This window comes from Perissodus microlepis, chromosome 23 (assembly GCF_051167445.1).
Source record: "Perissodus microlepis isolate ML-2025 ecotype Zambia chromosome 23, ASM5116744v1, whole genome shotgun sequence".
In the NCBI taxonomy this organism is placed as follows: Eukaryota; Metazoa; Chordata; class Actinopteri; order Cichliformes; family Cichlidae; genus Perissodus; species Perissodus microlepis.
In genome coordinates, this window is record NC_140482.1 from 28,232,812 (window position 1) to 28,250,860 (window position 18,049).

The 18,049-nt window shown below is 41.3% G+C and overlaps 1 protein-coding gene across 3 annotated transcripts in view; it reads right to left on the reverse strand.

Moving 5' to 3' along the window:
• pbx1b (pre-B-cell leukemia homeobox 1b) overlaps positions 1 to 18,049 on the reverse strand; it is a 63,878-nt gene that overhangs the window by 10,861 nt on the left and 34,968 nt on the right. For all 3 annotated transcript variants that reach the window (XM_084921278.1, XM_084921277.1, XM_084921276.1), the window contains exons 3-5: positions 5,842 to 6,086; positions 3,662 to 3,852; positions 482 to 617 (exon numbers count right to left, since the gene is read on the reverse strand). In XM_084921278.1, coding sequence (XP_084777404.1) covers positions 482 to 617; positions 3,662 to 3,852; positions 5,842 to 6,086 — 572 coding nt within the window. The remainder of the gene's footprint in view (positions 1 to 481; positions 618 to 3,661; positions 3,853 to 5,841; positions 6,087 to 18,049) is intronic.

Genomic DNA, 18,049 nt, shown 5'->3' on the forward strand with positions numbered 1-18,049 from the left:
TTTTCACTTAGTTTACCCCCCAAAAAATACGTGCACAAAGTATGCTGGATTTCTCACCATTTGTGTCACACTTTGTAAAAGTACTTGGACTGTATTTAGAATTTATGTTGCAAGTGGTGCATGTGATCCACTATAAGATTAGATCAATAAGAACTGTGACAGCTGAGTTGTGCTTAGCTTGCATTACTTCAATAGGAACACTGTGTCACTGGTCAAAAATAGCTTTGTCTGGTTTGATTTACGAGATTACAGACTCATGACAAGGCGTATTTATACTTTAAGTCCTTTGTTGTCTCAATGAAAGGCACTGCTAAAAGATTAGAGACGCTGTCTGTACTCATGACAGTCACAAAACATATTATTAGGTTACTTGCCAAGACGCTCTGCGCCAGCTTCATATTAAAACTCGTCTTTGTCCTGCTACTCTGTGTACGGCAGTGTTCCTACAGGTGCTGTGAGGTGGCGGTGATCTGCGGTGTACCTGGGCCACTGTGATGGCGCACTTCTTTGCCAGCTCTTCTTTAGCCTCCTCGCTGGGGTAGGGGTTACTGAGGTGCGAGTAGAAATATTCATTCAGGATCTCTGTCGCCTGCTTGTTGAAGTTTCGTCTTTTTCGTCTGCAAAGAGAACAGTGAAGGTTCAAACGGGGATAAAATTAAGTTTAGAGCAACGATAACAACATGGAACTGGTAAGAAACGCTGGGGAACTATCATTACAGAGAGAAGTCATAAGCGCTCTGATCTCAAAATCAAATTTGCTTATTTCTCCTCCAGCCTTTATCCACAAGGTAACAGTTTGGGACTTTTCCACTGCAGAGATGTTTGCTTTCTCTTAAATATAATGGGACGAGACAATCGGGGAAATTGTAAAAGATGGATAGACGTGTCTTTTTTCTTTAGTTAGCCAGCCTCGCCCTCATTGTCTGTAGTTTGACAGAAAGAAAATTGTTCCTCCATAAAATAGCTCGTGACAAAGTTTGTGCATTCTTACTGTAATCAGGTCATGGCTTTGGAAAGATGCATTGCTGCTGAGTTTTAAAATGTATTCTTGGCACTTACGCACCACAATGCAAGTGTCATTTAGTTCCAATGTATTCATAAGACAGCAGTCATTTCTACAGCGGCCATCTCCAAAACTGAGGAAAAATCTAAAATAAACTGCACAACAACTACAAATGTAACCTTATCCGAAATCTTGGATTCACTTTTAAACATGACATTTCTGCAAGTTCACCCTATTAAATATTGTGGTTGCTTTAAAATGGAGGAAGTGGTTTTCAGCACGCCGATACCAACTCAAGCCAGTCATCAGTTATAAGCCGAGCATCCGTGATGTTGGCTTGACACCAGCACGGTCTCTGCGGGTTTATCTGGCCTTGATTTGGATGTACATTACCCCCCTTTGTGAAAACCTCTGCTGCACCAGAAACTTTCAATTTAGCTGCAGCTTTGCACTGAGACACTTTGTCAGGACTCAAGAGAACAATTAGGCCCAGAATTGCTGCACTACAGCTCTGTTTATGAGCATCTGAAGAAAGCATTAGGGCTGGCAATAAAAGCACATAACTGGGTCATAATAATTAAGTCAATATCTACTATTAATTGTGGGGAGATAAAGAAGAAATCACAGTCTCTATTTTTTAAAAGGTTTAATAGCAGTGTTTGCCAACTGAATATTCAGATATACAGAAGTTAAAACCAACCAGGGTAGGGCTCCGCTTTAAACCGTAACACTGTTTTGGGAATATACTGACTATGACTCTGGATTTGTGTACTTGCTCTGTGATTAGACAGAATATTTTTAAGTTAAGTGTTTTTTTTTCCTTTTAAATATATATGTATAATTAAAGGACAACAGTTTTAAAGTGTGCAGTTTAAACCTAAACCCATTCATTAACATAACATTTAACTCAAGAATTATCACAGGGATGTCAATTAAACATATCATAAATAATTGTGCAATTGTGCATTTGCACATGTCTTTTTTGCATTCATACTCACAAAAAAGAGATAAAATACACAAAGCTGAATAGTAATTTGAGTAATCTCTGTGTTTGATAATATAATTTCAAATTTCATTGTGGTGAAAATCTGATATTCTGACTGCATTACACCAGCATATGGAACAGCTCTAGCATTTATTTTATTAATTACACCTTATCTAGGAGGAATTAACTATTAAATACTTCACTGTTTTCAAGGATAAAGGATATATCTGCAGTATAGTAATGTACAGTGGGTTGATCAATAGTTTTTTAAAACAGCTATAAAGTTAATGAGAATAATAACTAAATAAAGAATTTGGAGGTGACAAAACTAAAACTACGAACTGAAATATGTTACAATGTTCCCAAACGCTTAGAGGAAGTGTACAGTTCAGTAGTAATGCTCTCGATGGCCACGTTTGACATTGTTCACAGTTAAAAAAACGGAGGTCCACGCTTCAATTTTAGCGCAGTTTTAAATAATGTGTCAAAAACGTGTGCTGCTCTGGTGTCAACAGGGAAACTCGGGTTACAAAACTTTATCAGTCATAACTCTGCATTCTCTCTCTTTATAAGCTTTTGATCACTTTTTCGATCGCTCGTGAAAGGTTTGCGTGGTTACGTTGTTGAGATGTTTTTCATTTACAAACCAAATCTGCAGCTTCACTAAAATTGCTTTTTAAAGCTCACCTGTATTTTTAACAGCTTTAACTGAATTTTATTGCAACTTTATTGTATGTTGCTGTTTTGTGTGTGTGTGTGTGTGTTTACACCCATGTAAAACCTCAGCATCAGTTTCCCACCATGCTAACAAAGCATTACAGCACAGAGAAGGCAGGAAATGCTAACACGCATTCTGTCATGCTTTGAATATGAAAATGAATCCAGCGATATCCTGCCAACACCACACCTTGAAGCAGACAGATATCACATGCTGGTGGCTCATGAGTTGACCGACCCCTCCATCTCTTGCACTCATCAGGTCATATCTACGTGTGCCATGTCTAAAGAGGGCTTTACATAAGCTGGAGGGGAACCCTGGAAAATCTCTTTCCGTGGATCCACCGGTGAGGAGATTTGTGCTAAAATCTCTGTCCCCCGCTTCGAAAGCCTGGATGAGAATATGTAAATGTGCACAGCATGGGCTCTAGCAGCCAGTAGATTAATCAGTGGAGCTGAGCATGGCAGTGCCTCTCAACCAGCGAAAGCTCTTCCTCTCCCTTCCCCTTCGCTGCTGCACCACCACAATCATTTGCAAGAGAATAGATAGGGAGCTTTGTAAGGCAGTGCATGCCTCATTTAAATGTTATGCCTCCAACTCAGACAGTGAGTGAGATTTATCCTTAGAGAAATGTATGCAAATCCAAAGCACGCATCAAAGAGAACAAGCGATTACATTAAAAAAAGGGAAGCAGTTAGTGTTTTGGATCATGCACGAAGCTCTCGTTGGCCAGTGTTGCTGGGTATACAAGTCCAAATGGCACCCAGTCATGCAAACCAGTCCAGCATGTGTGGTAAACAGCATGTGTTACACCACGTTTATGGCATGATAGGCCTCCTACATCAGCCATTCATATGGATATCAGGCAGAGAAGGAGAGCACACGTAGAGGTTTTTGTAATTTGCAGCACAGAGCGTGCTGTGTACGACCTGAACCTGTATGCAAAGGCACACACCTGGCATCGAGGAAGCGGGAGCGTAGGATCATCACGGCCTCGCAGGTGCTCTGTTTGAGCTGCATCTGGATGGCGCTGAACTTGCGGTGGATGATGCTCACCATGCGCTCGATCTCTTTGGGCGAAATGGGTCGCGTGCGTGACTGCTCTCTCAACAGGTTCATCACATGGGTGGTGAACTCGTTACACGCCTGTAGGGAAGATAAACACACACACATAGGATTACGTTCAAGAGCACACTTCACTTGAGGTCAGACAAAACTGCAGACGAGACCTCAATTTGTCAAATTTGCCGCGCAGAGTCGAGTATTTAAAATTCACAAATCGTGCGCTTTTCTTAATGTAGTTCTGGGGCAAGCTTTCTCGCAGAGCCAAGGGGGAATATAAGCACTGATATATTTCATATTTAACAGAAATGGTGATGGCAGTATGTTGAGAGGAACCAATGACAGCTGTTCCCCTCTCAGACACACTTTTTACAGCATAGCCAACCCTGAGAGACGAACATGCCACAACGTTTTATTCATCGCACCCCCCCATGTGACACCAGCCGTGAATCTGCCACGATATTACACTCCGACTCGGCGCCTCTTACTGCCGCCTCTTCTTTATTTCCTCTCCTCCTGTCGATCTCTCCCTGGATTTCGCCGTGTCAGGCTTTGTCTGTGTCTGTCTATCTCTGTGTTCATCTGTCTTACTTGCCTCATCTGAAAGGGATGCTATTGTCATGAATGCATCGGTTATCAAGGCAATGAGAGAAAATCACCCCCTTCCTTTAAAGCATCCCTTCAAGACTATACTTGGAATACACACAGAGGCTGCATATGATGGACTATTCTGGGGTAAAGACACAGTCTAAAGTGAATTCTTACTGACGTGTACTGAGGAAACAGTCGAAGGGTTGCCACTTGATTTAAGAGTGATCCTGCCTCAGCGAGGAGTAAAAAAATCTGGATTAAAGTTCAGGAGGGAAAAGCAGATATAGGAAGATGGACCAGCTCAGCAATATATAATCAGTTTTTGAACTGATTTTGTACTTTCTGTAGAAGGACTGCATCTTCAAAGTGTGCAGAGCTGGAAAACCCTGAAGTAAAATGTGATAAAGTAGTAAAAAAATGTTTTTCTCGTCAAACTCTTGGAACTTCATAATATTCCATTTTCTATCACACATAAACCTGCAAATTGCCACATTTGAGAATCTGAAACTAAGAAAAGTTTTGGTCATTTTACTTGACAAATAAAATAAATCATTGCTTACTAAACATTATTTTTCTATCACGTTTCACACTTTTTAAAATCAAACTGGAACCTCCTCAAGATCCATCTTACAAGGCAAAGCTTACAAGCTGCCTCCAAATAGTTTCATCCCCTGCCAAGTCACCCCAGGTGCATCTCCTAAACTTGCTCATCACATCTTATTGCATTCTTTGTTTTTTGTGGTTCACGCATAAATCCGCGAGGAAAGATATAAGGATCGCATAAAATAATAGCTAGTCGAAGTATAAAAAGTATTAGAACAAGTCTCACATAAAAACAGCAGTTTAGTTTAAAGGGCTCTTACAAGTACATATAAGATGTTTCATTATGACCTTATTTAATTTAAAGACTTTTAAGGATACACTGAAAGCAGCTTTAAGCGGCAGTTAAGACCATTGTTTAATTGAACTGTAGCTCAATAACCTTGACTCAAACTTGAGTCGCTTCAGGCTTCGCAGCACAGAATATATCACTGCTTCATTCCTTTTTTCAAAGTTTTCAGCAGAACTTTTTCATCTTTTCCAACTGTTGCAGAAATCCTTCTCCCCGTGCTGTCTGGGAATCTCTTTGCTCTGGCAGTTATGTATCATAAAAAATGCCTTTAGAGACCACCGTGCTTGCAGGCCTGAGCCTCTAGCCCTGCTGTGATGTGCGTGCCAGGCTACAAAAACGTGGAGATGCACGACAAGCTAAAATGGCATTAAAGTGCACATCGTGATGTTGCTTTTGATGTGTCCTGCTGTCACAGCAAATGCACAGGAAACATCAATTAAGCTGGTCATATGTGTGTGTGTGTGTGTGTGCACTAAAAACACTATTTCAAAAAATCAGTGTGTTATGGTTCTGTGGAAATTCTCTATACGTCACAGCCCTATTTTCCCACTCTGTCAGGTGTTGGTCTAAGGTGCATCGTCTGCTCTTACCTGTTCATACTTCTCCAGCTCTGTGTGGTAGATCTGTCTGATCTGGGACAGCTTGGCCCTGTAGTCAGAGTGCTCTGCTGAGTTGTCGGCCCCTGCCCCTCCAGAGGCGGCCGCTGCAGCCGCCGCTGCCGCAGAACCTCCGCCTTTCTCCGGTCCGGACACGCCCTCTGCCAGAAGCATGTTGTCCAGTCGCATGAGCTGGGGGTCTGGAGGCTCCTCCTCCTGGGCGCCGCGAATGCTCAGGACTGCGATGACAGGAGAGGGTCAGAGGTCAGTCATAAAGGTCGCACCTGCAGCAGTGTGATGCACCGTAACAAGCTGTCAACCGTGCAGCTGACACCCCTGAGCTGCACCCACACATCCACCAGCTCAGCGTGAGCCGTGCAGTATAACAAAGACCGACACACAGGCTGAGGGAGACTGAAGTCTGCCTCACTGAAGGAAACATGGAGTCTGCTGTAAAAAAGGACCATTTGAAGATGATGCTGCCTCCTCTCATTTATCTATTCAACTTTCAAATTCAACCTCCTAATTGGTTTCACGTTTGTTTTTCGTCCAAAGCTACCTCCACAAATACCCCAAGACATTAATGACTTTGACAGGCCTGAAGACGATCTATGGAAAGAAGCTCTCATGATCAAATTAGATACACTCCTTTTGGAGACATAAGCTTCTTTGATTTGCATGTTTTAGATATTTTCAACAATTTGTCCACTCTTTTTCCCCCAAAAAATCGCACAGCTCTCCCATCAGGCTTCTGGTCACCCACACTTCCTTTTTTAATCAGCTCAGCTGGCTGCCAGATTCACTTGAGCTCAAGTAATTAGTCCCCTTATTTGGTTAATATACTGACAGAATAATAAGCACCAACTGTTTTGACAAATATTTCCCTGTTTCCAGTTTCTAGGTTGTGGAATTCGTTTATTTTTTCTTGGGTTACGTCGTTATTTTTTTTTTAAATTTTTTAATTTTTTTGACAAAACCCGACATCTGAAGTAATATTTTGTTTCCTGTTATTTTAGTCAACCTTTCTTCCTTAAATGGATATTAACATTAATTTAAAAACAAACAAACAATCAAAGCAGAAAGAAAACTGCTCTTCCTATTTGATACAGAGTAATCCAAATTCACGGTTAAAAAAGGACCCCAGACCTTTTTAAATAGTCTTTGTTTGTCCTTATATATTGACGTTTTTCTATATGAGTAGGTTTGAGATAATTTCTCGTTTTTCCATAACAATGCTATAATCATTTTGGGAATTAAAAACAAAATGGGTACAATTTTACTATAATTTTGCATTTAAATCAAATAGAAATTGCACTGAGGCAAGTGGAAATTCTTTTAAGAAATATTCTGAAAGTCACTCTGATCTGATCCCCCAATATTTTAATCTTTTCACCAGGACTTTATTTATTCTTTACAGCACTCATTCAGAGTTGCAGCTGTGTATGTGCCTGTGTGGGTTTTAGGTGTGAGCTGATTTCACACCTAAAACAGTATGGTTTAAGTATTAATAGCGTCAGTAAATAATCTGATCAAATACTCCTCTTTACCACTAGAGGTCTCCCTTGCCATTCTTTAGGACATCCAAGTCCCCACCTTCCATTTTCTGAGGTGAAAACACAGGCTTAGACTCTTCCTCCTCCATCTGAGAACCATCCATTTCAATATAAAATCCCTTCTCCTGTGTGAAGCGTTGTGCTGCTAGCATTCAAATTGACCCCAGAGTGGACATCGAAGGCACTCCGACAGCAGCTGGTGTTACCGTTATCGGACCTAACAGGAGCCCTGACTCTGTGACTTTGCGCCCCTTGAGTGTCGATGGCCATTTAAAACAATACCACTTGTCATTTGTCTCGTTGTCATTGAATGAGAAGGGACAGGCACGGAGCACTTCATTAATTCAGAGACAATAGGAGTGCTTGGTGCATTAACCCCAGACTGCTGTCCGGGTTGGTAGTCCTGGGCAGGGGGTCAGTGGGATGAGAATGAAGCCTGCTGTACTCGTAGGGGAAGAGGAGAGGGGCTCCCACATTCACCCCCACCTTTGCCTTTAAGTGGACTGGAAATGCAAATATGGCAACTGTTGGCGAGTGGAAGAGGTCAGGGTTTCAGGCCATAGGCTCAGCGGGAGGTAGATTGAGTGTGGGAGGAGTATTGGAGGAGAAATGGCGGCGTTGGGGGGGACGTCTCTTGAGATGGCAAGACAGTACAAACATCCTGTCTCGTTACCAAGACTCTTTCATCACTCCAGTAATGTATAGACAGGCTTAGAGGGGAAAATCTCAGATGGCTTCACACCCGCCTTACCTCCACACCGTCACAACTGCTGCCACGTTATGACCCAATCAAACCTGCTCCATCAGAAACTCTAAACCCGCCTGTCTGCTTTAGTTAACGTACATCAGCAGTGGCCCCGCCGCCGCTGCCGCTCCCACGGCTCTTGAACGCTCACCAGTACAGAGAGGCACTTTTTCTACATTTACCACCTCATAAATACCGATCTAAAGTGGGTGTTAAAATAGGAGCACACCACAATATCCCATGGACTAGCTGCCCTTTCTGGAAGTAATTTTTAGTAGGAAAACATCTCACAGCAGTACATACTTAAAGAAGAAAAAAGAAGGCTGACAACTTACATTATGGTAACACTGAACTGAAAACAGGTTGCAGGATTTATAGGTCAAGCCATACTGAAACTATCTGAGTTTTAGACGTAAATAGTTGAGTTAAATAACACCTCTTCAAAATTAAAGCCTGTTAACGTGCTGTGTAAGTAAAAGATTGATATTTAAGTTGACCTATTTGATTAATTAATTTTGGCAATGGCCGGTGTTTCTGTTTTGTTACATCATTTTTGCTCTAGTTAACTGTTCAGACGGTGTGATGATGTATTAGACTTTAAAACCACTCATTAACTCATCAGTTATGAAGATGCTTTGTTTCATTAGGATAAAGGAGGGAATGAGGACCAAAATCAGCAAAAAAACAAAACAATGCTTTCTAATGCTGCCTTATTAGTTGGTTAGTTATTGGTTATTATTAACGAGACATTCAGTTTATTCACTATTTATTAAACTGCTAGCAAAGCAGAACACAACATTAGTCCAGCATTCTCTACAGCAGCTCTGGTTTCCCAATGACAGTTCGTTTAAAGGAACACTGGGAATGTGCTTTTATTACATGAATATCATAAAATGTTGTTGTTAATTTAACAGAAATATTGCTGTTTGGCACAGCTGCCTGAGATTACTGACTACAGTAACCCTAAAACGAATGCCCTGATTAATTTTAAGTGGGAACTGGAATGTCCCCTCATGTTGGATCTCCAACTCGGAAAGCTGGAGAACCCCCAGCAACCTCGACTTCACAATCCAAGATGGTCACAGAGCACCTAAATCTTAGTAAAACTGTGAAACGTGTAATCTGTGCTGCCACTGTTGTGTATTTGTGTCTCACTAAACAAGCCATACACAGAGTGCTGTATATGGCAGAGTACAGAGTGTTTTTGAGCAAAAGATTACAGAAGAATAAACATTAGACAACATAATGTGTGACACATCTCTAAAGTGGCTAAGACAAAAACTATAATACAGTTTGGGTGTTTTGAAATTGGCCCAGAATCTGTAATAAATAAAATCTGTAATAAAAATGAAGCACATGGGACAAGATATTGTTTCCTGCCTCCCAAGTCCAGGAACAAAGAGTAAAAGTCCAGAGAACATCAGCATGTCTTCACAGATGTCTCAGGCAAAAGTCCTAGACTAGATTTCTTCCCTAACCCATAAAACGTCTAGACTGTCAAATGAAAATGGAACATAAAAATTCCCAGTGTCCACAAAAATGATTCAGTTCATGTCTGCCAAGTTCCAGCTTAACATTCAAAGTGTTTATTTTACTTGGCTTGAAGCTCCTCCAACATCAGTCTTAGAAGAGTGCCTGTTGCAGAGAAGGTCATTTCTTAGGAGATCTCTTGGATGGGAAACAGAAAAAGTTCTAGCAGGCTGACATTTTTTCTCTACGAATAAGAAAGGTCATGGACAAATGGAAAGAAAACGACTGCATCCAGCAATGCTGCTTTTTCAAAGCCCTGCATTGTGCTCAAGATCAGTAGGTAACGCTGTCTTAAACTGACAATTAACACAAACTCCGACGTGATCCCCAGGCCTCGCTTGTTGACACGTGTATACCTTCGCTAATCAGCCCGCGTATCATATCCTCCCCTCGTATCCCGGCTCCATTCTTGCTGCTGATCCAGCTGTCTTGGAGAGCATCTGTCAGGAGGGACCCAGGAAGGAACAATGCATTACGCCATGTTGGCTGTGTACTGTCATCCCTCATTGACAGCACATTGTCACACTTACAGTGTCCTCTGAGCTGGGAACAAGCTAAGTAGCTGGCTGCCTATAATATCAGCTCTTCCTGGCATCTTATCGCAGAATCTGATGGGAACTCGCTCTGAGTGGGGTTAATCTGGATTTCTGCATTCATTTTTAATTTAAGTGCCTAATCAGTGCAGTCATTGCCCCGCGATGGGTAGCTTCCCTTACGGTGGAAAAAAAAAAACTGCAGACCTGCAGTATTTGGAAGTGATTGAAGCAAATGATGATTTATTTCTTCCACCCTGAACCTAAAGCGCATAATTAAAACCATGGAGGGATTATCTCAAACAAATACAATTAATAAGGAAAAGAAAGGGATAATGTGCCTCCATAAAATTGGCTTTGCTGTGGGTCATAATTACACGACTCAGTGAGGGCCACTTTATTGGCTAATGGCAGCTTAATTGATTCATCCTAATGTATTTCGAGCCTTGGGTCTGGTGGGCACTCCCTGTCCAATAGTGCTGGTGAACTTACTTAGCCACCCGCAGACAAACACTGAAGGTTCTCTCAGGGATAAACAATTATCTGTGGATGTGTGTGTGAGATTTCCCCCCACTGCTCGTCGACAAGCACGCGTTTTTTGTATGTCTCTAATGGATGCCATTTCTCTCTTGGAGGTGTTTCAAAGATGGCTTGTTGTCAGACGATGCCTTATCCCCCCCCCGCCCCCCCTCCTCTTCCTGTTGTTGACAAGCAATTCTCTCAAGGAGGCACGCACCAGGCTTTATTGCTTTGCTTATGCGTTAATAAAAACATGGGATTTTTTTTTTTTTACCACAGTAGCTTTTGTTATTAATGAATTTATGAATCGGATGCACAATAGATGATTTTGCCGGGAAGGAATCACGTATTCATGGTGTCTCTGTGTGGATGGATTGGGAGAGGATGGTTGGTGGTTTTACTGCTCTGTGTACACGCTGAGAGACAAAATGTCACCGGCTGAGAAGACAAAAGTAAACTGGAATGGGAGAACACGACATTTGTTTAACTTCCCAACATCTGGCCTTTTACAAATCAAATCGATATTTAATAAAAGCCAAGGGCAATTGGCTTTTGGAGAGGTGGATGTTTAACTGTCTGGTCGTTTCTCTGGGAATATTTATTTCATTTCCGCGAGGCTGAGGGAAAAAGCTTTTGCTCTTTGAGGGTAAGCTCGGAATATCATGCTTGGAGATGATTAACGTCCTTGTTTGGGGGAGAGCAGCTTGCCTAAACCTCCTCCCGCTCCCCCCACGTTGCTTGTTTTTCAGCGAGCACATGTGTAACATTCTCCGTTTCCCATTTATTAGTCATCCGAGAAGACTGGCTCATGGCCTTACATGAAGATGTCTGTGGGTATTAAAATATTAATTGAACAACTTGCAACAGAGATGCACCATTTCAGAGAGGCTCTGAGTTTGGGGTTGGTCTTAATTGAACAAAGACCAGAGAATAACCCGTCTTCTCCCTCTGAAGGAGAACGAACCGTGGCAAAATGAAAGTGGGCCGGTAGCCTGGGGCAACAGAACTAGTGTCTTTGGAGAAATGCTGTGGAAGGACACAGGTCCATTATAGATTGTCACATCATCTCACCATACTTGATATGATTCAAGAATGTGTGGAATATTAAAATTGACAGCAAATACAAGCCAGATCCAAGTCTAAAAATATACTTTTGAGTCAGTGACAATATTTGGGATTGTATCAAAAGCTTGTCAGGGGATTAAGATTTCTTCCAGGACACTGCCTGCATCTTCAAAATGATTCAGTTTTTTTGTGGCATAACAATATCAGACTCAAAGAGTTACTGCACACCATGCTCTGCAGTCCAGATATCTTATCCTATCAGATTAACAGAGGCAAATGGCAGGCTGTCAAAAAACATTACCATATGTAATCCCCTTCTAGATTTCGGAGGCATGTCGACAGGGACTGTTGGCATGGCAGCCTGTCACGGAGATCGGGTGATTGGGGGGAAGCCTTATGTTTAATTAATGATGTTGGGCTGGTCTGTCATAGTTAGCGAGATGGACGGTAAAACATAAAGGCCTCTGACAGAGATTGGATGCCTTAGTTCAGACTGGTGGAGACCTTTGGAGGCCTCCCATTCTGCACCCAGATACTGTGAGCTGCAGTGTTACGTCACGAGGAGCGGCACGGGGAGAGACAGCCAAAAGTGACACTCGATACCGGTCAGGTGACAGCATGCTCAGGCAGATCAACAACTGTCTGGTTTGACATTTTGAAGAGCTCTTTGGCAGCAAAGACTTCAGCCGCTCATGTTTTCAGTCAGTTTTTCAGTGGTACACAGAAGATAGGGCTAAAAACAGAGTAAATATGTATTTGGGTTGATACTCCTATTAAAATTCAAACTTCTGCTTAGTTTTGAATATAAAACATCATCTTATCTTTCTATCCAGCCTATCTGATGCCACTTAAATTACAGAGGTTTTATTTGCTCAAGCATTAATAAACCTTTCAAGCAGTCAGCAGTAACAAGAAAATCCATAGAAAACTTCACAATTTAATCAGAGTAAAAAATTCCGGAATTTCTATATTGACCAATTTTCTGTATGAATATGCGTGAAATATGGCAGCTACTCTGCTCCAACATCTGTACAGCTACGATGCTATTCTGCTACATGTGCTGCAGACAGAGCTGAGCATACTGAATAATGGAGTCCCTCTGCTGGACAAACTAGCCAGAAAGTTTTCATGTCAATCCATATCCATAACAATTTATTAGTAATAAGCAAATGTCAACTGAAAAATGCTGTACATCAAGCTGGCTCTAGTTTACAGGCTATACTGCTGGATAAAACTTTCAAATCATGCTGAAAGGATGAGACCAAAAAAGAAACGCCAGGAAAAACTTGCAGTTATATTGGCTTGTCACTCTGGCCTGGCAGAAATTATTTATGGCAATACGACAGTAAACTGCTGTGGATAATTTTCGTTATGTGTGTTAAGAATTTGCTTTAAAATACAGCCTTATCTTGTACCTACAGAGACGTTGTTTTATTCAAATGATATTCCATTGTAAACTTGGCTGTAGGAACTGTATCAACGGTGTACATTACTGTGTATAAATGAATCATAAAATATAAGCTAGTGTATGCACGGTGCTGAAAGCGTGAGCTAAACAGTAGTGTGTTGTGAATGACGTCTAGCAGAGGGAGTCATGCTAGGACAAGGCACGGATTAATTGCACTTCAGGAAAGTGCCTGAAAAAAACAAGTGAATGCTGATGTCATCATCTCACATGGAATACTGCCATTTTAAAAATGTGGTTATTTATTTGTGCCATTTATTTATGACTGCAGTCACTCAGTAGCCCTTTTTTAATCAGAAACATTCCACCAAGCAAACGCGTCATCGTGACCGACTGAGAAGACAAGAAAAATCCAGTAGTTGTTAACTTATGTCATTGTGAAAATATTTTAACTTCAGAAGGTTTTACATTTTTCGCAACTGTAAAAATATTCTTATCTTCTCTTCGCTTGAAAAATAACAACTAGATCATTAATTTGGAGCTCTCAAAGAAAATCTGCATGTGAGTAAAATCCCTATATTTTTAAAGTAATAAACAGAATGTGGTGTAATCCTGCACTAAACAGTCCTTCTTTAAAACATTACTGTGTGTCGGGTCAAAGCCAAACGCTTTTGCATAATTAACCCTTTCTGGTCAGGCAGTGGTCGAGCCTGTCTGTCTGGATTTGCAGTGACGGGATTGGCCCTATTTGTTTGTATTGGTGCTTCAGTGGGCACACTTCATTGTGGTTTTAGCAGTTAATAAATCACAGTAGAAGCCCCCTCTCTCTACACAAGCCTGTGCTGTGGTGGTCCTGTCACAAGGCAGGCACCAGAGCCGAAGCGACAGCTACATGCTAATTCAACATCGGCATAATTCATTATACAGTCGCAAGTGTACTGGAATGGAAAGAGAACCAACATACACCAGGAGGAAGACGACAGGCATCAAACTGTTAAATCCTGCTCTCCTTAAGTCCCCTCTGTTTGCCTTTGTAAGGACTCAAGGATCGCTGCCAGTGATATAAAATTATACTTCATTCATAAGATATGCACAAAAAGTGCTTTGGGATGTGTGAAGAATGAAATTATTTTACTGCATTTACTTTAAATGCAAAAGTCTCGAGATTCATTTTAAGTGAGGAAGGTTAACAGACAATGTCACAGAGGTTAATGGACAATGGCGACAATTAAGTGGCAACTGAGCTCCTTTACTGTGTTGTTAAAAGGAAATCTGCCTTTTCATGAAATATACTAATCTATACAGACACTTCCTGTAAGTCACGCAAAAGCCAGTGTAAAATGACATATCAAAAGGCAGGATGGGAGTTACTGCACTAAAGGGGAAATTAACAAAAAGATAAAGAGTCAATTAAACCGATAAGGCCTCGTGCTCTTCAGAAGGTGAAAACCAAGGGGAGTGGAGCTGACAGCCTTCACATTAAAGCGCTCCGCTGCTCTCTCATCCACCATGTGGTCCCTCTGCTTTGTCATCACCAGTTCAGAAGAGAAAGAAGCAGCATTGTCTTTGTTAGGAAGTCCTGATCACACACACTGCAGTCGTCTACTGATACCACTAATGGAGGGAATTAGAATTGGATCCACCGAGGTCTTAGGGCCACTAATAACACTGTAGGGTTCACCACAGCAGACAAAAACTTACCACTTAAAATTTACAGGGTTTTTTTTTTAGTATCATTTCTTCTTCTTCTGACATTTTAGAAAAAAAAAGTTTTTTATCAAAACTAAATGCTTGACCTAATCTCCCAGCATCCAGGATGAATTAGTTCACTGACAGCCTCGGGCTTCCATCTAGTTCTGTTAATATCTACTCAGCCAAGAACGGCGAAATTTACTTTTCCTAAGAATATTTCAGTATATCTGATTATATTAAACAAACCATCTTGAAATCCCTGTCATAGTTTGAGCAGTGAGATGCAATTTCTTTCGTGTCATTTAGAAAAGTTGCAGAAATGTATTTTGTTACTAAATTAGAAGAAAAACCTCAAGCTTCACTCTTTTCATATTCTTCATTGGTTTGTATCCATTGCTGGAGATCATGAGGTGCAGACAAAGTTTGAGCTCTTTTTACATGGTTGCATTTTCAGCTCATGTGCACAGTCTCAGGAGGTTCTGACCCACAAAGTGTAGAAATATGTATAAAAAATGACCCCTCCCCACAAACTTCTTGTGCTGGGTTAAGAATACCAAACACATTCAATGTTCAGTGTAGGCAATTAAGAGGAATACCATAAACTGCTGCCTTGAATTGGCTTGGAGACAGTATTATGTCATTAAAAAGGAGCTATAAGAGGCAACTTTCAATGAGAACAATGCAAACAAACTGTAGTGTTTTAGATGATCATAATGGCTTTCTTTGTCTGGAAAAAAAAAGCTTAAAAATGAGACCTGGTTTATTCTTTAGCTTGCTTGTCTCTTTGCCATGTGGCATACAAAGGAGTGCACTGTGTTCCTATTGGTCAGCTAATGGACTTGTGGTGAAAACTGATGCCAGAGAAGATAAGTGACTTTCTATTTTTGCTGTGGGTGGCATGAGGATTCAAAGTTGGTTGATGTCCTCTATGATACTCTACATGCGATCATATGCTGATGTAGCCATTATGATATAAAATACCCACTGGGTTATTAAGTCCTGCTTCAGTGACTTGATTTGTAGTATTATGGCTGTCAGTATCCTTTTTTTCCCCTGAGTTAGCAGTGGCCATATTTGGTCAAGTGGGTGAAGTGTTATTAGCTGAGCCTATTGAGTTTGGTTTGGAAGCTGCACACATAAACACTGCAGGTATGCCCCTGTACTGACTTAGACAACTATTCAGGACCTCTTTGTCAGATAACTGCATTAAAAATGCACCAAAAGACACCAGTACTTAGGCTTAGTGACTTAAACCACCTACAGCAGACAGCTAGTGACTACAGCTGGTAGTGTTAACACACTAATATCAATTAGAAAAGCAATGCATTAATATTGTTCTTAATGTATTTATAACTTTTGTGAGATATAAAAAGATGAACCCTTTATGCTGTGTTCATGAAAGTGTAAATTAGCTCCAAAGGCTAAAAAGTCTTTTTTGTACAAGCCTGTAAAGTTTTTACTTATCCTGTCGCTTCGCTGTGTCACACAAAGCTTTAATATATTCTATGTAACACCTTAGCATAATTTATAAAATACTCTAAAATCATATTAAAACACAGCCATTTTGCATTTATAATGGTGTTCCTTTTGATCACGTGCTTTCAGTTCACAAGTATTTGATCCTGCATAAAATTAAACTGACAAATATCAGTAACAAAAGGCACAAATATAAGCCCATCTGCTTGGGTTCACCCCACTGTGGAACTTTTTCATATGACACTTGGATGGGTAGCAGTTAAAGAGCATCCAGACAAGTGTTCTAAGTGTCCCTCATGAGACACTGAGCGTCCAGCAGCATGCACCAGACTGGGGCCATCCAGGGCCTCGGGCACTGTGTTGACTGGGCCTGCCATGTCATTAACAGTCGCCTTGATCTGCTCCACCTTATTAAAACCATTCCTTCAGGAGAGCAGACGAGCATGTCACAGTGTGAAACCAGGCCAAGGAGGGAAGGTGACCACACTGCCACCCTGAGCTTGTGCGGGAGGGGTGGGGAGCGGGGGTGGGGGTGGGGTACAGTGCAGCGGCTTTGTTGTCAGCCTCATCGCGGACCCCCTGATGTCCCTGTGATTCCCTTGTCAGTCTGTGTTAATAGAACTCCCAGTGGTTTTGCTCCTTCACATTCTTATCTCCTGTAGCAGGACAGTCACACGGCCCAGCAGTGTCTGTTTAGCCTCAGCTGACCAGACACAACTGCTGTGTTGAATATTGACAACGCCTCTCCTGTTACTAAGAAACATGCTCCCGCTTCGGTATGCCGAGACTTAACCAATCCCCCAAACTGGCACCACATGACCAGAATTAAGTATTATTAGAGGTTGACTTCCTTATACTGGTGAACTCTGGAGTTAAAAAGCTACATCAGAAATGCACAGAAACCTGGGACTGAGAGGCCTGGCAGCTTCCAGCTCTGTCCCATTCCATCTATTTGACTACACACAGTGATGTGTGGCATGTTTCTCAGAGCACAGCTCTCCTACCGCCAACCAGTTTATGTAAAAGTGATTAACAGTAATTAATCCTTAATCACCATGATTAGCCAAGTCGCAGTAAATTAAGCCACATCTGGAGCAGCTGAGGGCTCGTGAGTGGCAGCAGGCATGCTGAGTGTAAATGCCACTGTTTACTGAGGTCTACCTGAAACATCTGAAAGCAAACAGCACAAATATCACCTCAGTTGCCTTGTTTGGGCTTTGTGCCTTCGAGAACTGATGATATCCTTTGAGTTTTGTAACTTAAAAACAAATTCAGTCCACAGATATTTGTGCAATTATCCCTGATACATATTTGTGCTGTACAATGTAATTCAACCTACCGCACTATTCAAAAATGGGTTCACTAACTGAGAAATCTCTCAACACAATGTGATAACAAAGTAGCTTTTAGAGGCTGCTAGTCATACATCACAGTTTAAGTTTTATCCGCCTAAATTACAATTAAAAAGGATTGATAAAGATGCTGTAATAAGCGGGACACTATTAGAAGTGACAAAATCATTTAATCTGTTGATGAAAATGAAATTAACTGGCAATAAATTTGATAAATTATCCCACGTCCATTTTAAAGCATAAATTATTCACATTGTCTGGTTCCAGGTTTCTGCTTTTCCCAGAGTCCTCACTGATGTTTGAGGCCAACACAGTGAGTCTCACACTGGCTT